This window comes from Macadamia integrifolia, unplaced genomic scaffold, assembly GCF_013358625.1.
Source record: "Macadamia integrifolia cultivar HAES 741 unplaced genomic scaffold, SCU_Mint_v3 scaffold711, whole genome shotgun sequence".
Taxonomy (NCBI): Eukaryota; Viridiplantae; Streptophyta; class Magnoliopsida; order Proteales; family Proteaceae; genus Macadamia; species Macadamia integrifolia.
The window spans coordinates 325,962-353,762 of NW_024870520.1; the positions used below are offsets into that span (position 1 = coordinate 325,962).

Consider the following 27,801-nt stretch of genomic DNA (forward strand, 5'->3'; position numbering starts at 1 on the left):
TTGAAATTATCATCAATATGGCCTGGATTAATTCACACGATGCTTCTTCCATTGATTTTCTAAGATTTTTTGATGGGTTCTCATACTTAATTTCACAACAAACTGGGTTGCATACCGTGATGGGTCGAGGTGGTGCGTCTTTGTTGGTCCTGGACAGTGAGAATGGGGAGCTCATCAATGCTTTAGCGAGATTGGGATAGAAGACGATGGATAGAAGACGATATGTGAAGCTCAGGCCCTTGCAGCCTTGAAGAGTCACAACAAGGTGAAAAGGATGCGTAGAGAAAGGATTAATGCCCATCCTTCTTTATTCCTCTATTTCAGGGCCGGAGTCGATCGTTGTAGAGACAATGGTGGAATCGTGGAATTGCAGGCCGGGGATGGTGAGGTCCTCTGCGACAGAGGAGGGTGGTCCCATGATAGAAAATTGAAAGAATTAAAAAAAAAAAAAAAAAAAAAAAGAGAGATTTAAAACTTATCCTGTAATTAAGTAAGGGTATTTTGGGATGTTCAACTTTATTCTTTCCTTGGGCGGCACGAGCAATGATTAATTTAGGATTTAAATAAATCTTTTCAAAATGGCAACTATGGGTATAAAATATTTGTCAAACCTACTTGGAAAATTTTTTCCCTTGCATAGTGGATCTTGGTAATTTCCCCTGTTTTTCAAACCCGAAGCCCCAAGGGCCTAGGCTGACCGCTTTCACAGGTGTATAGATTCAGTCTATTGGAGAAGGTATACTTAACAAGTTTTGATGGCAGCTTCGGTTCTAAATTTTCAAATAATTCCACCTTTCCAACGCCTGCAACTCGTATCACCACATACGGTTAATTTCCCAACAGCAACCCGTAAGTGCGACCCGAAATCCGGTGCTCCTAAGATGTTTCGTGTGAAGCCCCTTGCCGTTCCTGAATTAGGGCTTCAGGGAGCTGTTTCAGGAGTTATTGATTTAATCAATGCCTCACCCCCAACATGGAAGTCTTCTTTCTTCAGTAATCTCCTCATATTCACAGTGGGTTCTCCGATTCTCGTTTCCGGTCTATCACTTTCAGGAATTGGGTCTGCTTTCTTGCTGGGTACTTTGACATGGCGGGCTTTTGGTCCTTCTGGGTTTTTGCTAGTAGCCACGTATTTTGTCGTTGTAAGTGAAAATTATGACTGGGTTTTCATGTTTCTCCTAATTTGGTGGAATTCGAGGAAGCACAGATTTTTCTTTCTTTTTTTGGTGAATTATTGCGTTTTCTATCTGTTAAGGTGCTGTGTATTGCAGGGCACAGCGGTGACAAAATTGAAAATGGCGCAGAAGGAGGCTCAGGGGGTGGCTGAGAAGAAGAAAGGAAGGAGAGGCCCTGGCAGTGTTATCGGTTCCAGTGCTGCTGGCTGCGTTTGTGCTTATCTATCAATATTTGGAATCGGTGGTTCAGCATTTGCTGGACTGTGGCAACTTGGATTTGTGGCGAGTTTCTGCACTAAGTTGAGCGATACGGTTTCCAGCGAGGTCGGGAAGGCATATGGGAAGACAACGTAAGTAATATTCATTCATTCATGATTCATCCATGTATCTAAGGCCGTTCTCTTTGTTTAATATTAGTGTTATCATGTTTGTACCCGTCAATGAACCAGAAGTTACTAATTGACCTAAGGCACAACACAATCAGAGTTCTGAAGACATTTTAAGAACGAATTCATGGAGCATGGTTTATTTTCATATCCTGTTACCTTGTTGGTGGGTCTTTTAAGTTATTACTATCCCCATTTTGGAAGGGAAGATTGAGGTAAAGAAATGATCATTTGTAGGCCCATAAAGTGGTAGGCAACATTGCCAAAAAAGGTTTTTTGTCTTTGTGAGAAAATGCTTCAGAAATGTAATTACCTATAGGGGTGGCATTTCCATATGCCTACACTTCATTTATTATTATGTTACCTTGGGATTGATAGTATATCTACCACAAAGTATGTATTGTTCGACCTTGTTTTGTTGATTTCTTGTTTATCCTGAGTTACATACTTACATGCAAGGCTTGGTAGAAAAGTGGGGTCCTTGCCTATGTAGTAGATGATTGGTGTGGATGATGAACAATGACAACAACAACAACAACAAACTCAGCCTTGTCCTAGTTAAATGGGGGTGGCTACATGGATCCAAACAAATTTGGGACAATTGAGGTTTAAACAAAAAAGGGGAATGAAGGGATGAGAAATGAGATGAGGAATGAAAAATGAAAAATGAAAAATAACAAATGTAAGATGAAAAATGAAATACAGGGAAAAATGTTATTTTGCATCTTTCTCTTAGAGTATACATTAGGTATCAATTGGAAAAAGTGGGATACACTACATGCAAGTTTGGACTTTGGAGTTTGCTTTCTTCTCTCTATCTCTCTCTCTCCCATTTCCTTGTCGTTATTATGAGTGCATGAATTTTTTATGGCTCCTCTTGGCTTGCCACATGGTGGATAAGTAATAACTTTGTGCTGAATAATGATGAGATTTATTAAGTTGAAAGGAAATAGGAGTACATCAAAAGGGAGGGGCATGAATACCACAAGAATAGAAATGAGGAAAAAAGAGCAGAGACAAATAAAAGAAATCTATAGTGGGGAACTACAATGGCAAAGTCTATCCACAAACTAAGATTCACTGTAGTTCCCACTCTAAGTAGAGCGGGGCTAGATTGGGGGCCATCCATTGGAGTTGGAAACAAAATATTTAAGCTAGATGGTAAGGATGGGTTCTCTCTCAAGAAGTGCAATGGTTTCCACTAACCTTCCCTAAACTCGTCATGCCACTTATTTCATGTTATTCGTAGGACGGCATAAAGGGGTTCGAAGTGTCTTTTAATAAGTTCTTGGGTTGCAATACGATATTAAGGCACCGTTTGACAACGTTCCCAGAAATTCTTATCTGCGTTTTCCTATTCCTAGAAATAGAAAAACGGGGTAAAAAGCGTTTGGTAAAAGTGTTTCGTTTCACCTGTTTTTAGAATAAGAAATCAAAATTTATGTAAACTAACGGCCCAGACGAAACGAGTCATATTGGTTTCGTCGTTTCTGGAAACGAGTGAAGGCCACGATTTTAGCTTTGTACCCGATAAAAAAGCTCCAAGTCCCCGTGTCTCACACTTCTTTTCTCAAGCTCAATCACCACCTTTGCGATCTCCACCTCCACCTCTGCAATCTCCACCACCACCTCTGTCCGACGCTTCTCCACCTCTCGCATGCCCCTCTGCGATCTTCACCTCCGCCTCTGAAAAGCTGCAGCAGTAGCTCTGACCGTCAGGCATCTTCCTTCTGTTCGTCAGGCATCTTCCTTCTCCCTTTTCACTTGGACCTTGCTCATCTCCTCATAACCTTTACCACCGACAAGGTTAGATCTCACGGTGAGGAGTCTGTTGTAGACCTTCCAAAACGATTCCAAGGACGCCATCGCTGAAGTCGTTGTGGTATTTCTTCTTCAACTTGAGCAACTTCGATGAGCCGAGTGAGGTGCAGGTTTCCTTCGTCCCACATCTGTGCTGAGGTATGTTACCCCAGGTTTAGGGTTTTTTTATTCCCCCCGTTTGGCATGATTTCTTCAAAATTTCTGAAATCTTAAGGTTTGTGAATGCAGGAAATCGTTTTCTGGAATCCAAACAGCAAACCCTCTTCAGCAGTCCCGTCTCTTCTCTACTTTGCTATCTCTGTTCGTCTTCTCTTTTCTCCTGAAAGACCATGTTGTTGGTATACAGATGTAAGGCAATGTAAATTCTGATTATTCCTTATGAGTAATGGATCTGTATGGTGAACTCTAGTTATTATCTGTGATGAATTGGAAAATTTTGGTTAGAGCCAAAATTACATTTTCTTATACTGTGTAAGAGAGGTACTCCATCTACTGTTGCTGTCTTATGGTACTCTGGTTAAATCAATAGAAAACTCAAGATGGCCTCTCTGCTTTATTTACACTCTAGATGATTAAGAGCCAACGTTTGGCGGAACCCCTAAAACACCTGATTGGATTATTGAAACTATCATGGTGGGAGGTTCAGAAAGATACTATTGATCTGATGGTTATTGTTACATCCATCCAATTGTATATAAATAATCTGAGAGTTATTCTTTTTTTTCGTGTTAGCAAACTCCCTAATATTTGATTTATCTGGTCATATGGAAGTGTGAGAATTCTTCCTTCCCATCTGTCCTGATCTGAATGTTCCACTTGTTTAGCCCTGTTTTTGCTCTTACTCTGTATCACTTTTCTAAATCTTGATGAAGAGAAGGAATCTTGGAAAGGGATGAATTTTTGATGCAAATGTTAATTCTGGTGTTACCTTTGAATTCTGGTGTTGCAATGAGTTTATTTGACCTCATTGAGGAATGAAATGATACAAGGCAATTTGCTTCTTTTCATCTTTTCTTGCAAATCTGTCACCTCTTTTTTTTTTTAATGGAGAAACAGGTTTATCAAACACCCAAAAATAAACAGAAACGTGAATTTATGTTTCTGCCAATTCTGTGTCCAGATACAACAGACACGTTGTCAAATGGTGCCCAAGTAGCCTCTCTTTTTGCAAGATCCGAAAGTGGAGAATGCCTAGCATTCTCTGGGTACGTAGGATCAAAAGTACAGTAGCACTTTCTTGGCATAATTTTAGCCGGCAAGAGATTGACAGGCTTGTCGGAGCTGCTGAGCATAATGAACCAAAGCTGAAGACAGATGATGTAGACCACTCAACTCCTTAACTCAAGCCTTATCACAAGGGTTGGCTACACAGATCCTTTTTTACTCCAATCAACTCTATTCAAAGTCATACTTGTTACACGTCCTAAGCTATGCCTGCCTTTCCTCACAATTTCACCTGGAGTCATTTCACGCCTATCCCTAGTTCTTTTAGGTCCTTCAATCTGAATCAAATCACACCTTTGTATTGGAGCATTCATAGGCCTCCGTTTTGCACATGTCCATGCCAACCTCAAACGACCTTCTCGCAACTTATCATGTATTGGAGCTACTCCTATTTTAGCTCTAATTTGTTGATTCCTTATCTATCTAGTTCTACCACTCTTCCATCTCACCATCTCATTTCAGCTACACAGTTTGTTTATGTGTGGTTTTTTCACTACCAATGTTTCATGTTGTGGGTCCCAAGACTGGATAAAGGAGGAGGATTTGTGTGAGTTGGCAGCCGGCATTTAAAAAAAATTTTAGCCAAACTCTTTAACACAGATGCCAAACCCTTTAGCATGGATCCTAGAATTCTAAAAATTCGGAGGATTTATATAGCTAAAAATAGAAGTTAGATTTTATTTTTCATTGATAAACGAAAGAAGTTTCATTTAGGATAGGAAAAAATGTTAAAGCTTTTCAAAATATATAGTATGCTCTACTAAAATTACAAATTGCACATAGATGAGAAGCAAGGAGGAAAATTTGGAAGCATCGATACTCAAGCTAGCATGTTTCACATGTTCTTGTACCTCTCCCTTTTGTCAACTTTAAATTCTTTCGAAGCAGAAGTGATGAAGCCATTATGTCATTAGCGGCTATATTTCAACGTGTTGAGAGGTGTTGAGATGAATAATGACTTGTGTCTGACTTGACACTAGTCTTCTTTATTTATGATAATGGAGTGAATGTTCTAAAATATTACGAGGACCAATAAACCCCTAAAGAACTCAAGTTCCTATTTGGATTCTAACAACATCCCTAAAACCAATTATTACAACAATCCCTCTCAAGTTGGTGCATAGATATCACATATGCCCAACTTGCAAATTATAGGATGAAGCATCTTACTACTATAACCTTTAGTAAATACATCAACCAATTATTCACTACTGCGAACAAAAGGCACAGTGACAAGACCTATATTCAATTTCTCTTAGATGAAATGCTGATCGATTTTCACGTGTTTGGTTCGATCATGCTGGATAAGGTTGTGAGCAATGCTGATGTTAGATTTGATGTCACAAAATAGCTTCATAGGAAGGGTAGCAGGGACAGCCAAATCTATAAGAAGATCATGAAGCCATAAAAGCTCACAACTGCCATGGGCCATAGCATGGAACTCTACTTTAGCACTTGACCAGGCAACAACAGTTTGCTTTTTACTTCTCTACGTAACAAGGTTACCACCAACAAAGGTGCCATAACCAGTGGCAAACCTTTGCAGTTGTCAGGAGAACCTTCCCAATCAACATTTGTGAAGACCTCAACCCTAAGGTGATCATGTGGAGAAAAAATGATGCCATGACTTGGGGCATATTTCAAGTAACAGAGAATGCGCAGCACAACTTCTATATGTGTTGAGTAAGGATCACGTGTGTATTGACTAACCAAGTTGACAGCATATGCTCTGTCGGGATGTGTATGAGAAAGATGAATCAAATGCCCAACTAATCTCTGATATCTCTCCCTGTCCACAGAATCACCTTCCTTGCTAACCAGGTGACCATTAGCTTCAATAGGAGTATTTGCTGGCTTGCACCACATCATACCTGTCTCAGAAAGAAGGTCAAGCACATACTTTTATTGAGACAAGGAGATTCCACGAGAAGACTTGGCAACTTCAAATTCCAAAGAAGTAACGGAGTTGTCTTAGATCTTTAATCTCGAATTCCTCACCCAGGTATTTATTGAGGTGAGAAATCTTTGCAAGATCATTACCTGTAACAACAATATCATCTACATAGATGATCAATATGACAATCTTTCCACTAGATCTCTTGATGAACAGAGTGTGGTCGGTATTACCTTGAGAGAATCCAATAGCGATTATAGCCTTGTGAAAACGCCCAAACCAAGCGTGAGGGGAGTGCTTCAGCCCATATAATGAACGCTTCAGATTGCACACATTCCTTTGTGTTTTAAAGCAAGTGAACCCAGGAGGAATGTCTATATACACGTCCTCCTTAGGTTCCCCACAAAGGAATGCATTTTTCACGTCCAATTGTTGAAGGTCCCAACCTTTAACATGACAGGATGTAATAACCCACTTACAACCGTCTTCTTCTATGAGGGAAGGCACAGTAGATCCCATTTGTCATTCTTCCTTAGAGCCTATATCTCCTTAACCATAGCTGCCTGCTATTGTGAGTCTTCACTTGCTTACTGTTAAGTATGGGGAATAGGCGCAAAGAATAAAGAGGACACAAAACTATTGTAGGAAGGAGAAAGTGAGTCATAAGAAATAATTTTAGCAATAGGATTAAAGTACAAGACCTAGTGCCTTTGTGAACAACAATAGGCAACTCAAGAGAAGGGTCAATACTAACAATTGGAACATCAACAGGAGGGGAAAGAGAATTACTTGGCTCCGAGGGGACTAGATCATGTTCGAGAGTAGATGATTGACGTAGAATAGGTGTTGGATGTGCAGTGGTCTGGGTCTTCTGTCTGTGACTATAAACACGTGTATCTGGATGAGGCCGAGTTGGAGTAAGAGTGTCAGTCTTCCCTTGAAAAGGAACATCGATAGAATAACATATTGTGGTATAGCAAGTTCAAGAAGCGGCACATCTTCCACTGTGGAAGAAGACTCCCCCTGAAGAGGTGGAGCAGTGTAGTCAAACGTAGATTTGTGAAAGACAACATCAATAGTCACGAACCAATGCCGAGGAGGGTGAAAACACCGATATCCATTTTAAGTGGGAGAGTACCCTAGAAAAATGCACCGGATACCATTAGGATCAAACTTCCCATGAGGATGATGATCACAAGCATATATACATAGCCAAATTCTTTGGGAGGAATAGGAAATGCAGAAGAGCCCTGGAGAAGATCCAGAGGAGAGCGGAAGTCAAGGACCCGAGAAGGCATTTGATTGATTAGAAAAGCGGCAGTGAGAACTATGTCACTCCACTATTGGGAAGGAACATGCATTTTAAACATGAGAGAGCGTGCTACCTCACAAAGATGGCAATTCTTCCACTCTTAACACCATTTGGAGCCGGAGTGTCGACACAATTGGTCTGATGGACCATCACATGAGCGGAAAGATAGTTTGAAAAGACCATTCAATGAAGTATTCATGGCTCTTGTCACTTCGAAGAATCTTACTAGTAGCACCAAATTGGATCGCACCATACATTGAAACTGCTGAAAGCAATGAAAGGTCTGACCCTTGGTTCACATCATATAAACCCAAATGGTCCGAGAATGATAGTCACTAAAAGAGATAAACAACCGAAAACCATTAACAAACACATAACGGGATAGACCCCAATTATCAAAATGTATTAATGAAAAAGGAGTGGCACTTTAATTACCAGAAACATAATAAGTGATTCGAGTTTGTTTGGGTAATACACATGCCTTGCAAAAAACTGACTCGAACTATAATGCTTGAAAGAAGGAAAAAGCCTTGCTAAAGTTCCCAAAGGAAGATGTTCCAATTGATCGTGCCATTGTAGTAACTCAGAGATGGTTGGTGACATTAAAGATGTCTGAAGAGCTTGACCAGAGACGGTAGATGAGTCATCATCAGGCAGATGCGAAATCGTTGCTCCACCACACATCCTACCAGAGCCAATCGTTGCTCCCATCACCGATTCCTAAAAAACACAATGAGATGGGAAAGTTTGACTTTGCAATTAAGGCTGGAAGTAATACTACTAATGGACAATAAGTTGGTAGGAGAAGATGGAACATGCAAAACAATTGAAAGGGATAAGGTAGGATTACAACTCAAAGAGCCCTTTCCTAAAATAGTGGAATGAGTCTCGTTAGCCAATCTGACGTTACCGTTACTAGAGCAATAGTATATTGAGAGAAAAGAGCCAAAGAACCTGCCATGTGATCTGATGCCCCAGAGTCAATAATCCTCGAGGTACTTTGGACAAAAGTTAATGACCACAGAAATAGGTACCTAGGCCGGATGGAGTGGAATGAGCAGAACTCGGAGTTGCGGATGCTAGGGGCTCCATACGTGTCAAAAAACGCTAGAAGGCAATAAGCTTATCAGATGATAGAGAGGCTGCTGAGATGCTAGGTGCAGAGTTAGAGTTTGGGACCTCAGTATGGTTGGCCTAACTAGAATTACCATGACCCTTTTCACGACCGTTAGCCAATCTGACCTTATGATAAGCAGAACAAAGGAACAGGCGCTAGAGGGACAATTTTAAATACCTGAGGTCCATCATTAACAAAAAGGGTGATATAGAGGATGATGTTGCGCATAGAATTAAAGCGGGATGGATGAAATGGAGAAGGTGCGTTAGGAGTTCTATGTGACAAAAAGAGTGCCTCTTAAACTCAAGGGAAAATTTTATAGCACAGTTATACTCCCAACTATGACATATAGAGTGGAATTTTGGGCAATCAAGAAGTGATCTGAATGAACTGAGTATAGCGGAGATGAAGATGTTGAGAGAGTTGTGTGGCAAGACTAGGATAGATCAAGGTTTAAGATGTCGCTCTCGCCCCCCATCTCGCAAATCTATAAAAGAGATTTGGTGAGATCTCGCCGAGATCATGTGTTTTTTCGCGGTCGTCTCAGTGGTTGGTCTCGGTGGCCATATGGTCTTTGTAGTCTCTGAAACTAGGTATTTATCCTATTTTGGCGAGATCTCATGGAGATCATATATTTTTTTGCGGTCGTCTTGGTGGTTGGTCTCGTTGGCCATATGGTCTTTGTAGTCCCTGAAACTAAGTATTACCCTATTTTAGGATTCTAAACACAATGGAAATATCAATTTTTTAAAAATCAAACTTAAAATGGTACTTTGACTTCGTACCCTATGTAAGTAGTCTCCGACTCTTCAGACCCTAGGCTAGTATGTTCTGTTCCACAATCCACATTTCACAATCAACATGTGACATACTATAATCATAAGAATTTAAAAGTGATCACCAAGGATTAAAGTATCGGTATCGGTCGCTGTATCGGTCGGCCAAAATTAAGATACGTATCGGAGGGTATCGATCGTATCGGAGATACGCTAAGATATGCTAAAGATACGCACATAAATGGATATGAAACACTTTTTTATACACTTTTGTGTAAAAAAAAGTTAAAAAAAAAACTATATATAACATGTATTATGCATAAACACTAAATTGAGAGTATCGCACTAAAAATCTAAGGTTTGTAGCTGTCTTATAAATGTAAAATTCTTGTTCCCAACCTTGATTTCCATTTTAGTTAGAGAGAAAAATGGTTGGCAGCAACTTTGGAACAAAAACACCTAAAAAATTGTGTTTTTCTGAAAAATCTTAGCCATTTTATGACCGTATTGGTACGTATCGTATCGTATCAGTGTGTATCAGTCGATACATACCGATACGCATCGATACGTACTGATACATATTGAAACGTACATTTCACTTTGATTTAAAATTTTTCATAGAGTATCGGTACATATTGGTGTGTATCGTATCGGTGGTATATCGGTGTGTATCGGTATGTATCATAGGATATATATTGATACAAAAGGGTTTTAAAAATTTCATATATCGTATCGGTAAGGGCCGATACGTACGGTATGATACAAACCGATACTATAAACCTTAGTGATCATAAATAATTACTTAATTGATTATTAACATTGATGACTGATGAGTTACATTAACATACATTAAAAATTTGAAATGACATAAGATAAGCTATATAACAACAAAAGGTCAGTATGCTTCATTTATTGAAACAGAAAAATGAAAACATAAATATAATTTAAAAACAGAAAAATTTATTTTCCTCCATGAATTTATAGATCAGTGATATGCATCACATAAAAAACCAATGTTAACCTATAAGTGTTGATGATGTTTCCATGAAAAAATGGGTTTGAGAAGATTTATTTTTTTTATCTAAAATGGTTTTTGAGAAGAAAAGTAACTCCAAATATGGATGAGGAGGTAATATTCTCTAATCTTTAAGCTTCAAAGAGTGTATGAATGGAGATCTTCATGCAAAAGCACCCAAATTCTTGCTCCTTAGTGTTTTTTCTTCAAAAAAGTAGAGAGGCTAGATCTCGCTGTGATCATGTGGTTTTTGCACCTTGCTTGTGATCTTCTCTTGCTAAATTTAAAAAACGAGATCTCATCTCGAACCGTGGGATAGATAGAGTAAGGAATGAGGGTACTAGAAACCAATCGGGGGTTGCACCAATCTAGGACAAGTGCCGCGAGAGTCGGTTCGGATGGTATGGCCACGTACAACGGAGACCATTGGATGCTCCAATATGTAAGAGTGACCGGATTCAGTTGGAGGGAGCTAGAAGAGGTTGGGGCAAGCCTAAATTAACTGTTGAAAAAGTGATAAGAAAAGATATGCATATGGTTGGGCTCGATTTGAGTATGACTGTGGATAAAGTTTTGTGGAGGACAAGGAATCGTGTGCTGACCCCTTGTAGGGATGCTCCTATGATGCGTCTTTGACTACTGCTTTATTTTCTTTTCTTATCTCCTTTCTCTCTTCATTTTAATTCTCTTGTGTTGTGTCTTTTTATTATTTTTACATATCAGATCCATATGGCCTATCCCATTTAGTTGAGATAAGGTTATGATTGTTGTTGTGAAAACCTTTGTTAGATGTATCAGCCGGGTTGCCATTAAGCTTCGAGCAGTGCTCCTTGGTATGATGCTCCTTACCACAATAGTCACACTTCAATGGAGCTCTGGTAGAGGAGCCACCAGACTGTGGGGCTACCCTATAGGTTTGAGTGCCAAAAGCAGGTGTAGATCTCTCGGTGTGAATGCCAATAGGCTGTGGGAGCAAAGTAGTACGAGTACGACATATGTATTCAAGTTGTATGGCCAGTTCAGATGGAATGGCCTTGTACAACAGAGACCATTGGATGCCCCAATAAGGAAGAGTGACCGGATTCAGTTGGAGGGAGTCAGAAGAGGTTGGGCCAGGCCTAAATTGACTGTTGAAAAAGTTTTAAAAAAAGATATGCATACGGTTGGGCTCGATTCGAGTATGACTGCGGATAGAGTTTTTGGAGGACAAGGACCCGTGTGCTAATCCCGTGTAGGGATGCTCCTATGATGCGTCTTTGACTGCTGCTTTATTTTCTTTTCTTATCTCCTTTCTCTCTTCATTTTAATTCTCGTGTTGCGTTTTTTTATTATTTTTCCATATCGGATCCATGTGGCCTGTCCCATTTAGTTGAGATATGGTTATGATTGTTGTTGTTTTCACAACCTTTGCCAGATGTATCAGCCGGGTTGCCATTGAGCTTCGAGCAGTGCTCCTTGGTATGATGCTCCTTACCATAATAGTCACACTTCAATGGAGCTCTGGTGGAGGAGCCACCAGACTGTGGGGCTACGCTATAGGTTTGAGTGCCAAAAGCAAGAGTAGATCTCTCGGTGTGAATGCCAATAGGCTGTGGGAACAAAGTAGTACGACGGCTGTAATCAAGTTATATCATCGCATATCCTCCAAGGTAGGAAAGGGAGACCGACTCAGAACTTGAGCTCGCAACTTGTCATATTCCATATTCAGCCCTGCCAAGAAGTCATAGGCTTTGATCTTATCTTTTTGTTTTTGAAAGTTGGTGATGTTAATAGAAGTGGTGGGAACATACTCAAAGAAGTCCAACTCATGCCACAGAGTTCGTAATTCATAATTAGCCCTTTTTTTCTTTAGATCCCGAACATCTGGTGCAACATGAATAATTGAGATCATTTCCCACCTGGGAGTAAATCTCTTGTATAGACTTCCATATCTTTGTAGCGGAATCAAGGAGGAGATAGCCACGAGTGATCTGGGGATGCATAGAGTTGACAAGTAAAGCCATAACAAGAGAATTTACACACCCCCATTTATCAGTGTCAGTACTTGTGGTAAGCCGCTTTGTGGTTCCAATAAGTACCATAGTAACCACGGGATTTGATGGAGATACAATACGAGCATGACCACATAAGATAGTTGATGCATCAAACTTGATAGCATATGGAGGAATGTGGGGAGAGTGCTGGAGTTGTCACCACCAATGGAAGTAGTTGAGCTAGTAGACATGGATACCACTCAATATAGGGTGCAAAGACGGCTGAAACAAGATAAAAGCAACTACTTTGGGCAGCTAAAGCACAAAAAAACAGGGAGAAAACCCAGAAAAATTGATAAGGGTTTCAAAATCTTGAAAAGTCGATTTTCTCTAGTTTGGGAACCAGAGATGGAAAAGTAGCTTGTTCAGGCCACATCATAGTTTTTAAGGCGCTGCTAAGGTGTCGCCTTACCAGTGCTTTAGTGCTGATGCGGTCTAGAGATGGTAAGGCAGTGCTCCGCCTTATGTGAAGTGACGCCTTATGGGTTTTTTATTTTTATTTTTTAAACACATTTTAAAATTACTTGATGAAGATTCCAAATATAGATTTTTTTATTGGTAGGTGTATGGTTTTGTTAACACTTGAGATGTATGGGATCAGCTTTACTCCACAAAAAATAACCAAAACAAGCAAAACAAAAACACGATTCACAAACAGGGTTTGGATTTTGTTAAGGGTTTTAAGAAAGAGCTTTGAGAAGGAATCAAGGAACAAGGAAGAACCGCTGATCCAGGCGACCATTTTGCTTTGACAGCGGTGAGCTTGCTCCGGAAGCGTGAGCTTCATTCCTCTTTGACGGGAGTAAAAATATAGTGGATGACCTTAGGGCTTAGGCATTCATTTTGGCATCATAGTATAATAAATACTTGTATTTTTTGTCTTATTTTCTTTATATTTATAATTTTGTTTCATAATTATGTATTTATATTATATGTTAATATGATTGATGATTGATCAAGATGAACTTTGTTTATTCACTTTATTGATTTGTTTTCTTGATGAATATCTTACATTGGTATGAATATGAATCTTTAATATTTATTTAACTTATGAGTAATTCAACTAGGATTTGAGCCAAATAGATTGGTTTTATAAAAAAATTACACAGGAACGCTTTAGTCGATAAGGCGATGCTTTATAACCGTCTTATCGCTAAGGCGCTCCGAAAGACCCTCAAATGCCTCCGTCGTCTTACCGCCTTAAAAACTATGGGCCACATAGCAGGTGAACAACACCATTGGAAGGCATCATCAACATAATCGATGCAAAAAGCAGGGAAAACCCTAACACATAAAAGTTGATTAGGGTGAAAGGCTTGAATCGATGAGGTGAGAAATAAGGGTTGGGTCACTCTTGTCAGGAAAAGGAGATCTGAGATCCCAGACAAGGAGAAGAGATGTAGTAGGGAGGCTCTCGGTAGTTTAGAGGAGCACCACTGAGAGAGGGAGGGAAAAGAGGAGGAGGTGAGAGAGAGCTCCTAAGCGCTAGCGTGTGGTTGATTGTAAGTCAGCTTACTCTCCATTGGGCTCATCCCGTGCTTGCTTGTTCTAGAGTGCGACTTACTAATAATTGGGCGTAAGCGAGTCAAGAAATGAGATTTAAAAAGCTTGCTGCTTTTGGAATTTGGAGTAGACTTTTGTGTGTGTTTGTTCTACATGGATACTTCAACTCCCCATAGTACTTGTGTGTCTGTCGACACAGCATGGGTAGGATATGGGTGTGGGATGTATGTCTGATCACAGGCACACACACACACACACACACAACTGGGGGGTCCCACCATGTTCTCAAACTCTAAACAGCCCTGAAAATAGGTCCCAACCACACTACATCACATCCAAAAAACATATGGTGTGCTGTTTCTTCTGTTTTAAGACATAAAACCGTGGCTTGCAAACTAAATCACTTTTCTTGGATTCCCTATTATTGTAATCGTAAGGAAACTGACTAGATAATATATTCACTTTTTGGGGGAAGTTGATACGATTCCTCTGGTCTTAGCCATGACCTTTCTTCCAGCATCTTTGTTATTTCCTTTTTTGTGCTTTAAATTTAACTTCATACAAACAGATGCAAATAATATTATATTTTAAAAGTTGATTGGGATTTGGTACACAGCTACTTGAAGTTGGGTATTATTCGTGAAGCTGAGTTTCTGTTCCAGGTTTTCAGAAAGAATCTTATCATATTGAAGACAATGACATCATGCCTATCTTTCTAACTTTTGCATTGGTCTCCAATTGAGTCAAATCAGAAGGTTTTTGTTACTCCCTTTTGGTTTTCCTTTGCAGTTGCATATTTCTTGACAATGTAATTGTTTTTTCAGTTGAAAATTCATCTCATGATCACTAATTGCTGTTGTGCATGTTACTTTCTGTTCTCTTATTGAATCATTGGTTTTGTTCCACAATAGTGATTGGGTAGATTGATCTCACTGCATATTTGTAACTAAAATGTTAGAATTCCTTGAATATTGGATCAGTGAGAAGTAGGTCCATGCACATTCTACTATTTAATCCTTGATTTGTTATGATGGATTCACAGATCTTGATGCATGCCTTTGTGGCATAATTCCAATGATGAATATGCATGTTTTGGGTTGCTAATGCAAAACTTGATGATTTTAAAATGGCCAAAAAAAAAAGTATGTTATACAATTGAAGCTCTTAATTTTGATAGTTCACCTAAGAGGTCACTTTTATAGCACAAGAACACTCTAGAAATGGAAGTTTTGTGTAATGAACATGCCTCAATTTCTCATTATTTTCTTTACTTTTCCTTTTTCTGAAATTCTACCGACTTGACTGAAAGAACACATTTTATGGGAGTGCAAAATCTCTGATAAAATTGGATACCACAGCATCTGAATGTTTCGGATTGGTGCTTCAAGAACAGGTATCTTGTTACAACATTTAAGGTAGTTCCTAGAGGAACAGAAGGGGCTGTGAGCGTGGAGGGAACCATTGCTGGACTTCTAGCTTCAATTCTCCTGGCATCCGTTGGCTGTGTCATGGGCAAGGTACAGTTCAGTACTGTGGGAAATTACCCATTCTCTGCATTTGTTTCCTCTTTTGGTTTGAACTCTTTTCCATTGTTTGGTTTCTCTTGTTTCCCATGTTAAAATCTTTTTAAGAACTCTAATGGAAAATAATAATGGAACAAAATTCAATGCTTCTATATCTGGAAGAAACCAAAACATCCTTGAATTTTAAAATTTAGTTTTGTCAATGTTGTAAAGCCTCCTTCATCCCTTCTCCCATGGGAGTTTATTTTCAGCATGAGCTTCACATTGAGCTCATGTTGCCTCAAATTCGGTATTATCATTATTTATAAGAACCAAATCCATAGAATTCAAACATTTATAAGAAAATTGATACAGTTACACACAGGTTTAGATAGGGGTTATATTTAGTCAAATTTAATTTATTTTAATTAACATTAACTCTGTTTGTTAGCTACGTAAGAGTCCAAATTAACTTTGAACTCTGTTTTATGTCAATCACAACTTCGAATAGACCATACTTGGGAAGGCGACAAGGCGATCCAAGGCGGTGGTGGGATGCCTAACTGTTTAGAAGGCATGGCGCCCTCCTAAGTGACCAAGGAGCCTAGGACTTATTTTTTATTTTCCTTGTTCTAACATTATTTAGCATGCTACATATACCTTGTATCATCAAAATCAACATTAAGCCACATCTAGTCATAAAAAATCAACATTAAGACACATCAAGTCATAAAAAAATTAAATTAAGTCACATCAAGTCATAAAAAATCAACATTTAGAGAAATGTTCTTGTTCTGTAATAAGTTTGATTGGTCAAATTATTAGATTTTTACATGAGACTTTTTGTGTTAGGTAGAGCATAGAAATTATTTTATTTTTACATGAGACCTTATGTATTAAGTAGAGCACAGAACCAGCTTTCCAACTAGTCTAAGATTACTTAAATCTAAATCGTAATGAAAAAGTTATGTTCTAGACCTTCTGGTCAAACTTATTTTAAAGTGCCAATGTTGTTAAGATTACCCGTATGAAAATAATTTTATGGACGTCAAAACAAAAGATTATTTTACGACACTTTTGTTTTTTAATAATGTTTTATTGTGATGAGATTTATGAAACTTTTATAATTGAGAATAACCCAAGCAATTGAAAGTTGAAAATTGTCCTCACAACAAAAATCCAGTTTTTTGCTCTTGGACTTGGGGGGTTGACTTTTTGTTCTTTTGGAATTTGATTTTTAAAATATTTTTATTGGATTCAAATAAGAGGGGTATTTGCTTATTTATGAAAAATATTTTAAGTAAATAAATCATTTACTTAAATGGTATTTGACATAAATAAGTGTTGCTAGGCTGCCTGGATGCCTAGGCAATGCCTAGTCGATGCTTAGGCGATGCCTTGACAACTATGGAATAGACTTTATATATATATGTAATCCTTCATTAGTTCGCAGTTTTTGGAATTACGGAATGAAAAGAAATTGATTAGCTGTTACCGTAACATTTGGAGCCAAAGATGTTTTGTTCACTCCTCTCCTCCCTCCCTGTTCAACTTTTTTCCTTCTGGTTCATCATGGCAGGTCAGATTTAATCGTCTAACCTCCTCCTTTCTATTGTCTACCTCTATTTCAGTTCATTAAAGTACTATTGGTTGTACTCTTACCTGGGCAATAGTTGTAACCCACAAGTAGTTGATCAATCTCTTTCATAGTAGATACATTCGATCTGCTATTGTGAAGCTTAGGCCAAGCTATATATAGGCCCTTACTTGTGAGAATTCACACAATGGAATTTAACAAAGTTTTGCTACTTGTTTGCAAGTATGTAGCCTAAGAAAGGTTCAATTCAACAGCTGATATTGCTAAGGGTGAGGGGCCCAAGGCTGAGATAACCTACCCCCACCCACATCTACCCATCGATTCTCTTCTCTCCTCTTTCTCTATTCTTTTTGCTATTAAATCAGAGTGATATTACTCTTATTGGAGGTCTACAGAATCTACTTGAAGACAAGGTTCACGGTATCGGGTTTCGACTAGGTTTTGACCTCTGGGGAGACCGAAATTTCGGTGGAAACTTGGGAAATTTCGAGGACAGCAGAAAATTTTTTCTGGTATGGTGGAAACTTAGGTTTCGACTCCCAAACAATGTTTTTTTTTTGTCTGATTTTTTGTGTACAACCTATTTTAAACATTTCTAACACATTTGCTTCATTCGTTTCATAAAAAAAACACAAAGTCTTACTTGTGTGGTGAACCAAAGGTTCGATAATCATTACGCTGACTTGTTGGCTTAAATTCTGAAACTTCACTACATAATGATTATATATATTCTACAATCTACATGAAAACATAAGACATAATCCAAATGATCCAAAATAGATAAAAAATATTACATCATCAACAGTTATCTATCAACACTGAACAGTAGTGACTTAATTACTCAATATTTGAAAGTAGTGACTCAATTCCAAGTAGAGTGTCTAGGCAGCTCCATCCAAGTAGTGACTCATTACCCTCAAGGCACGCATGTTATCTTTTCCAACATTATGTAGTAAGCTATATATACCTTATATTATAAAAAATCAACATTAAGCCACATCAAGTCATTAAAATCAACATTTAGCCACATCAAATCATAAAAAATCAACATTAAGTCACATTAAGTTATAAAGAATCAACATTTAGAGAAATGCTATTGTTCTATAATAAGTCTGATTGGTCAAATGATTTTTAGTTTTACATGAGACTTTTTGTATTAGGTATAACATAAAATCAGCTTTCCAACAAGTCTAAGATTACTTAAATCTGAGTTGTAATGACATAGTTATGCTCTAGTCAAACTTATTTTAAAGTGCGCGAATGTTGTTAAAATCGTCTGAATGAAAATAATTTTAGAGATATCAAAATAAAAGATTATTTTACCGGACTTTTGGGTTTTAGCAATGTTTTAACATATCCCCAGCATTTAAAAGTTGAAAATCGCCCCTATAACAAAAATCCAGTTTTTGTTCTTAGATTGGGGGGTTGATTTTTTATCCTTTAGGGATTTGATTTTTAAACTATTTTTATTGGATTCAAATAGTGGGTATTTCCTTATTTATGAATAATATCTTAAGTAAATGAAATCATTTACTTGAATGATATCTGGCATACATAAGTGCCAAAAAATGAAAATCTCCATTGTTTCCCCAAGTTTCCCACACTTGGGAGAAAAAATGCACAAGAGAAGGTCGAAATTTCCCATGTTTCAACCAAACAATGCACAAGAGAAGGTCGAAATTTCCCATGTTTCAACCAAAAAATGCACAAGAGAAGGTCGAAATTTCCATGTTTCGGTTGAAACATGGGAAACATGGTCGAAACCTGTTGAAATCAGGTCGAAACAGGTGATTTTTTAAAATCCCCTAAGGTTTCATTTCGACCTGGGTCGATACCTACGCAAAATGCGAAATTTCGCATGTTTCACTCGAGTTCTCGAACCATGCTTGAAGATCATCCATTGTTGTTGATTATAAGACTTAGTTTCCCTCATCGATCTCAGATTTGCCAGATTTTCTGAGAAGTGGTTCAAGGCCTGGTTCTCCCAGATCTGTAACCTCATCATATCAGGCTTTTGAGGACTTGTTAATTGTCAGAATAATAATGACATAAGGTTGAAAATAGGAGAGAGAAAGGGTGGTTGATGTGTGAAGAAAAATAATAATGAGAGAAAAAAAAGAAGGTATCTCTTTCCTGAAAAAATAGGATCTGAATTTTTAACAAACTGATAGAGGGAGTAATGTAGGAATAGATTAAAGAAACTAACCCCCACAAATTATGAACCCAACAGTACAATATAAATACCCCTTAGAACAAAGAAGTCCAATTAAGAAACAACCCTTACAGATAAACCAGCAATCCACAAGAGAAAACCCAAAAACACCCAATCGGCCAGGAGAGAGAAAATCTCCTGCGCAGGCCCAGTAAATGGAGGGGGGCTCCTACGATTAGAGCTCAGATGGAGCTCAAACCTTGGTCGATAGCAGTCCCTAGGGAGGGGACACAAACCTAAAAAGTTGAGAGGATTCTGACCAGGGGTTGTGGAGTTATTTACTTGTAATCTGATCCAGGAGAGAGAATCGATTCTGGTTTTGTAGCTTGGACAGATCTGAGCTTTCTTAATACTTTCAGCAGTAGTAAACATAAACAGCAGTAACTTAATGATAAAACCGAAAGCTGAATCAAAGAAGAAACAAGGGAATGTGGGGGAGGAGTGGCTATCTCGGCCTGAGCTTCTCACCCACAGCTATCCCGGCTGTTCTAAGCAATTGGCTGTAATTTTCTTTATTCAAATCTGCGAAATAAGTGTGCATAAGCTCCTCTATTTAAAGAGGGCAGAATTACAACCATAATAGGTCTAGGAGCTAATAAGAGTTAGTTTCCAACTAGGACTAACCACTCCTATTGCAACTAGGACTAGAAATAGACTAAGACTAAGACTAGGACTTTGGATGATAGGCCTTAATATGACTTACAATCAATGGCCCAAAATAACATAAAAGATATTTAATAGAATACTTGAGTGACCTAAACCGATAGGCTGATTATTACATAAAATGGGCCTCACTTAGAGGTCGATTGTAGACCCTTTGGGCGCTGGGCTTCTTCCTGCGATAGCCCTGCCTATAATAGGGATCTATCAGGGAGATAAAGGCTATCGATTTGCACACAGATTGACTCATCAAGTTCCCATGAAATAGAATCCACACATTGGGGGATTGGATGCAGTTACTAATTCATTATCTCGCATGAGAAAGGGAATTTTGGTATTGACCCCTATCAAGTTGAAGTAGGAAGAGAGGCTTATTAATTTAGTATTAAATTTGAATAATCAAACAAGTACCAAAACAAGATCTTTTCACCATAGTTTTCAAAACGCTAGGCGACTCAAGTGTTGGAGAACCTTATTAAGGCTTTGGTGATAAAGCGGCCACTGGGAGGTGCCTAGGCAACCTAAGCATGCATGAACGATTTCAAAATATGGATACGGACATACAATTTCGTTCCCATTTCTCAAACCCAAATGGGCATAAACCATATGGTGGGGTTCATGGACACAACACTTCATTGCAAAGTCCTCTATGGTGGACTATATAAGTTCCGATTCTCTCTCTGCATGAACCTCGGTCCAATCAAAGCTTTTGTTCAGAAAGAAATCCTATTTCCCAATTAGAGGTTTGAGCTGCTATGACAAGCTTTTTTTTTTCCCGAATAATGGGTTTGGGGAACCCACTGTACCAACATGATTGGCTGGTGTTGCTGATACCAATAGACAAACATGCAAGGTTTAAAGTATCGATATCAGGTATCTTATCATATGGTGATTTTAAGAGACGTATTGTATCAGAGATATGCTAAAGATATGTATGGAAAAATCAAGAAACGTATGGAAATGTTTAGTGTATATGCAAAATATAGTTTAATCACTATAAATAAGTAATATGTAAAGTATATCATGTATGGAAGGGAGAATAAAGTATGACGAGACAAGTGCATTTAATTGATTTTATATAGAGGATGAGGTTTCTTACATATGCTAATACCATATTTTCTTAGGTATTGTATCAGTACATTAAAGATACGATATGTATCAGATAATGCAGAAAGATACTTAAAACCTTTCAAACAAGTTCAACTAGAATATATATATATTATAGAATATAATATAATTGTTTTTGTTAAAACACACTCGAATTGTAAGGTTGTTAGAGCGAAGGAGAAGAGGGGTCACACGACACACAGAGGCATTCTTGAGATTGCTGGTTGGAAAAGGGGACATGTGCACAATTGGGTAAATATCACCCACCAGCTGTACTCTCTTTTCTCTTTTCTCTTAGTCATCTCTTTCTAGGGAAATTTACAGTGCCACCCCTTGAGGTGTGCCACTTTTAACGAAATACTCCTTGCATTATTGACAATTAGACCCAGACCCCCTACCGCCAGTCTCTGTTAGAGAATATACCTTAAGGTATGACATCAGCTATCTATTTTTTTTAAATACCAAAATCCCCTCATAAAATCCCAACTACCAAATATGCCCTTTGCCTGATCATGTGCTATATCTCTCTTTTCTCTTTCGTTTTCCTTCTTCCCAAAACAAAGAAAATCCATCCTCTCCAACGTTCAACCTGTAAATCCTTTGCACCATGCCTATCCCTCTCTCCAGCGACCACCGACTAAGAGTTTCAAAACTCCGATGATCATTGTTTGTACCTCCTCGACGTCCAGCATACCTTAGACGATCATTGTTCGTACTTCCCACCACATGCTACACCCCTAAAAACCCCCTCTTCTTCTCTTTCTTGATTGAAATTAGGGTTTAGCAAATCAATATTCAAACCAAACATCAATTTTGATTTTCTTAACCTAGCCTCCGTTCTCCAACATAGCAAGCTTGGATGCTCTTCAAACAGAAGCCACTATATTCATCAGATTTCAATACCATATACCGATTCAAAGAAATTTAGAGAAAATAAAAGATGAAAGACATACTAACTATGAATATACTGTAGCTTCATCTTCCTAGTTCCTAATTCCCAGACTTCAGGGATCTTAATATCCATGTTGGTAAGAAGTTCGAGAGATTTAGTATTTGCTTCGATTTCAATGATCTATTTCAGTCGGATGCAGTGAATTGGATGGGATTTGCTACGAGAAAGAACATGAAGGAGCTTCATCTGGACTTCTGCCATAGACGTGATCATTACAACATTAGAGGAGAAGTTGATTTTGATGAGCATAAACCATTTGAATTACCACAATTTTTTATTCACCAATGAATCACTAACCCATTTAGACCTCAGCGACTGTGTTCTTACCCTTCCTCCCGATTTCTCTGGTTTTGGTTTCCTTCAAATTCTCATACTCAGAGACGTTAATATCAGCAAATATACCCGTGAATTTTTAATTTCCGATTGCCCACTTCTTGAGTAACTGATTCTAAAGGAATGCAGTCCTTCTGCAATCAATCAAGATCCATGAATCTTATCAACAGCTCAGAACCTCAACACTCTGCCATTGTTGGGTTAGGGTAGTTTCAGTTGGGCGTTGCCGCTTGTCGTTGGAGAGGTCGATGATTTGCAGTTCGAAGGAAGGAGATAGGGCAACGGTACTGTTCTTTGATTTGGGGAAGAAGAAGGAAACATGTGTTTTAGGAAAAAGGGTAAGATAGTCAATTCAGATTCACACTTAACAGAGACTGATGGGGGTCCAGGCTTAATTGTCAGTAATGCATGGGGTGTTTCGTTAAAAGTGGCATACCTCAGGAGGTGGCACTGTAATTTTTTTTTTTTTAATAATATTTTTCACCATTATATTAAAGCCAAAGAATTTAGGTAAAGCAACCAATTGACTGAGGAAGTAAGTGGAGCCCCATGGAGATGATATTGATTGTTATTTAATATAATGGATCGAATCTGTGAATGGTGAGTTTCCCCTGTTTGGTCTTTTCTTTGATTATGTGTGTTGAGGTGTAAACTCTTCAAAGGAAATGTGGGACAGAGAGATATAAGTGAGGCTTAGGAGTCGGTTTTTAGAGCTTCCTGGCCAGAGGGACCCCGATTTTGGTGGAGTACACAGAGTTCACAATTGATTTTATATCCATCGCATCTCAGTGCCTTCAGCGTCTCCCTCCAAACAATGAGGGGAGGGGGAAAAAAAAACAGAGAAGAAGAAGGTAGATGGAGAAGAAAGTGAAGGGAGAAAAAAAAAATTCTTCTTTGAAGAAGAAGACAACGAAGATTTACCTGTTGGCCAAGGCAATTGGAGAGGCACCGCCGAGGTACTAGAGAAGTGTTCCGACTATGGTTCCTTCGTCCCACGATGAAATTTTCTTCTCCCTTTCTTTCGTTTGTTTTTTTAATTCAAAGGCATGATCCCATACATTCTGCACAAACCCACTCAAAAACATTAGAAGAGGCATTTAATCTTATATATAATAATAAAAATACCAAGGCATTCAATACAATAAGGCGGTGCCTAGGTCCCCAAAAAAACTTTGTAGCCATCATGGCGCATAGGCGATGCTTTAACTATTTTCATAGAGAATAAAATCATTATTTGGGGAGATTATCAATGACATAAAATCAGATGGTTGAATGATCCTATAACTCCGATAGAGTTCAGTAACTCAGAGACAGAATACTTGCTGAAATCATGAGATCAATGGAATATGTAAATCAGAAGATCTAGGTCAATCCTAGTACTAGTAGGAAAAGTGCAAAGCAGTAATTTCAGAAGTCAGACAGAACTCAGAATTAGAGTTTGAATTTATCAATCAATTTTGTATATAGATCAGAAATCAATGGCAGATCAGATCATATAACCAGTACTCAGTAATGCATAAACCAGTAAAGGAAGTAAGGGTAAAATAGTAAATTCCATGGTTTCTTTTTTTTTTTTTTTGGGTGGAAATTTTAGGGTCAAATAGAAAACATAAATTAGTGTTAACAGTGTGGAGTTGGTCCTACATAGGTATGGAACTTCAGTAATCAGAGATTAGTCAACAAACTCAGATACCTAGGGTCAATCATAAATAAGGCGACATAGAGGATGAGGTTTCACATAGAATTAACTGGGATGGATGAAGTGGAGAGGTGCATCCAGAGTGTTGTGTGAAACGTATTCATTTAAAAGTTGAAGGAAAATTTTATAGGATTGTCGTACGATCGGTTCTGATGTATAGGGCAAGATGTTGGGCAGTTAAGAAGTGTCATATAGATAAGCTATGTGTAACAGAGATGAGGATGTTGAGATGGATGTGCGGAAAAACTAGTAAGGATAAAGTAAAGAATGACCATATTAGAGCTGATTTTGGAGTTGCCTTGATCCGAGATAAGCTTTGAGAAAGTCATTTGAGGTGGCATTACCATGTTCAACGAAGGCCTTGGGATGCTCTAGCAAGGAGGAGTGATCTGATTCATATTGAAGGAACTAAAATAGTTAGGGGCTGGCCTAAAATGACCATAGGAGAAGTAATGAGGAAAGACATGCATAGTTTAGGTCTTGTCCCAGGTATGACCTCAAATAAAGCTGATTGGAGGGCAATAAGCCATGTAGCTGACCCAATTTAGGTGGGATTTTTCTAAGTTGTTTTGTTGTGTTCATCTCCTTTGCTTTCCTTGTATACTTTTTCTGTTCCTTGTTTTGTTGTGTTTATGTCCCTGATAGGATGCTTGATAAACCCCTAAAAGGATTTTCTAAATAGCGATCACACTTGATAGATATAGCCAAAATCAATTTTGGCAGAGAGCCAAAACCCCGACAGTTCCACTCGATTTCTTTTACTTGAGCAATTTAATCCTCAAACCATGGAACCCAACCAGTATTCACTCAAAACAGTACCATGAGTTGATTCTTCAGAACATTTGATTGATCAAACATAAATCAAACCTCCATTCACAAATCAGCAAACCAGGGGATGAAACCACCCCCTCTAAGAAGTTGTGGTTCCCTTAAGAAGAACCAGTAAGAGCCAAGTAGAAGAAGATGGGACTGTTACCAGTAATCCAAGGATAGCAATCATCGATGTGCTTGTTTAGGGACCAAGCTCTGATACCATGTAAATAGAGAGATAGAGAGAGTGTCCCAATCGTTGTGATTGAGGCTGTCCTATTAAAGTATATAAGCTGACAATTACATAGTCCTACTGGGAATGAGAACACAAAAATGGAAATAAAACTAACTTCTAATCTTCTAACATAACCAGGCCAAAATACCCCTAAGGGGGAGTTGTGGCCTCCACTAAACAGCTGTCCATGACTCCTCCTCATGGCATACTTCTAACAACCCCTTTAGGTCAGACCTTGTGTATTCTGAAAGCCTCTGTTATAATTCTAGTAACCTGCAACTGGACTTGGTATTCATTTATGCTGCTAGGTTTTTTCGGTTCAAATTTTTGGAGATTTAATTCACAATTCGTGATTCTATTATTGTGCACTCTTCATTAATTGGTCAGGCTCTTCTTGGCCTGGTAAGACTGAATGGGGACGACCAGAACCGACCAAATCCCAGTCTAATAATTTTGCACATGGCATAAATTCCTGGCTACAGAGCCTAATCTGTTAGTCAATCCTCCCAATCCACACTGACAAGGAAAGGAAAAAAGAACTAAAATGTAAAAAGAGGGTTCAATCTTGTACATTGATAGGACTTTAATCCTTTTCTGACCCTTTAACTTTTCTGATAAATTTCTGCTGATGCATAAGCATGGTTAGGTCAGGAGTGGGAAGGCATGTGTGGTACATGTGATTGTTACAGTTTTCCTTGCTGCTAACATCTCTGCCTCAATTTCAACTTGTGCAGATAGTTATTCAGTACATTTCTTTCTGTTTTCTGTAATTATGGTTTGTTCTTTCACATAGATGAACGAGGCTTTAGTATAGATATATGAATAACTTATCAAATAGGTAATTTCACATGGGTAATCTGTAAAGTGACAAGCTTTTTCACCTGAAAGGTGCAAATGTTTCGAGTTACCATGATTAGTGTCTATTTTGATTTTTATGTGTGTATTTTGTATCTGTGAATTTATCATTGCCCCTGAAATGTCCTACATAGGTAATTCCGTTGTTCCCTTATTGTGTTTTAAGACTAGGTTGCTTCAACTGATTTACTAAACAGGCTATCCTTCTATGACAGATAAATGTACCTGAAGCTGTAATTTGTGTGATGGCTTCCCAAATTGCAAATCTTGGGGAGAGTGTAATAGGTGCTGTACTGCAAGATAAGGAAGGATTTCGATGGGTAGGCAATTTTTGCAGTAATAAACTAATTGAACGGTTTGGCGGCTTGTTCTCTCTTGTGGCGTTGTTGACTTTGTCCTCTACATTTCTATGGCCCTTCCCTCTCTTTACTCATCTGATGAACATCATTCATCTGGTCCCCACTTTATTTACAGTTTATTATATCTATGCCTTTCATTTACTCCTCGTGTGGGTTTCTCATCCCATCCATCCCTTTCTTTGCCTTTCAGATTATGAACATTTTGTGTATCATCAATGCCGCTGACTAACCTTCTTTCCACTCTGTTTTGCAGCTCAATAATGACGCTGTTAATGTAATTAACATTTCTATTGGCAGTGTTTTGGCCATCTTGATGCAACAGCTGATGCTTAGGAATTGGCATCACTAAGTTATCGGCAAAATAACTTGATTCATCAATGCCAGTTAGTTCCTTTGAAGCACAGGCATCTGATTTTTTCTCTGCCATCAGTCCTGAATATTTATTACATTATTTATACTGCTGTAATCTACTAGATGGTGAAGCAGAGAAAAAGGCATATGGAATTCTTTCAAAAGAGATTTTAGAAAATTCTCTAGGAAAATAATTGTTGTATCTCATGGAAGTTGAGATTGGGGAATACAGAAGAGGTTGAAGAGAGCAATGCAATTTTTTTTTCTGATTTATTTATATTTGGAAATATGATTCTCTCTAGTAATAGGATTCAATATACGGTAGTCTGCTTTGTATTTTCCTCTTATCAAATGAAAAGAGCACAGGAGACCCCGGTAAACAGATACAGAAGGGAACAAGAAGAACTAATGGTGGCCACAGCCACCAAGCCTGAGACAATGAAGCTGGAGGCGCCCTTTGCTAAGGGGTAAAAGCCTTTCCAACAGTCTCTCGATGAACATGCTAAAAAGCAATGGAAGAAAATACAGAGCATGAGTAGATTACATCAACAATAGATCTTGCTGCCTGATCAATGGAGCACTCCAAACGTTGCAACACCAAATTCACCGGGTGACAATCTGATGATACTACCAGATAGGAGATCAGGAGACTGAGGGCCCAGAGAAAGAGCATTCCTCATTGCTTCTGCCGTAGCCAAACATTTCTGAAAAGCTGGAACCGGCTTTGCACTTAGCCGCAATAAATGAACCTGAAGAATCAGGGAAGACTGCCCCTCACCTGCTACAATGGGTAGCCGCAAGACATCCACCGTCTGACTCAGCAAATGTATAAAAAGAACACGTTAATGGATCAAAGCAAGGGCAGCCAGGCGA

General features: G+C 38.5%; 1 protein-coding gene across 1 annotated transcript; it reads left to right on the plus strand.

Annotated features, from left to right (window-relative positions):
* The first annotated feature begins 637 nt into the window (after nt 1–637).
* Nucleotides 638–27,215, plus strand: LOC122069787 (protein VTE6, chloroplastic). The gene is made up of 5 exons (XM_042633877.1): nt 638–1,142; nt 1,272–1,525; nt 15,650–15,773; nt 26,434–26,538; nt 26,831–27,215. The coding sequence occupies exons 1-5, from the start codon at nt 756–758 to the stop codon at nt 26,924–26,926; spliced, it is 966 nt and encodes a 321-aa protein (XP_042489811.1). The 5' UTR covers nt 638–755; the 3' UTR covers nt 26,927–27,215.
* The last annotated feature ends 586 nt before the right edge of the window (nt 27,216–27,801 follow it).

Coding starts and splice junctions, on each gene's coding strand:
- LOC122069787 (XM_042633877.1), top strand. CDS start 756: ATGGCAGCTTCGGTTCTAAATTTTCAAATAATTCCACCTTTCCAACGC. Junction 15,774..26,433: donor TTGGCTGTGTCATGGGCAAG/GTACAGTTCAGT, acceptor CTTCTATGACAG/ATAAATGTACCTGAAGCTGT. Junction 26,539..26,830: donor ATAAGGAAGGATTTCGATGG/GTAGGCAATTTT, acceptor TCTGTTTTGCAG/CTCAATAATGACGCTGTTAA.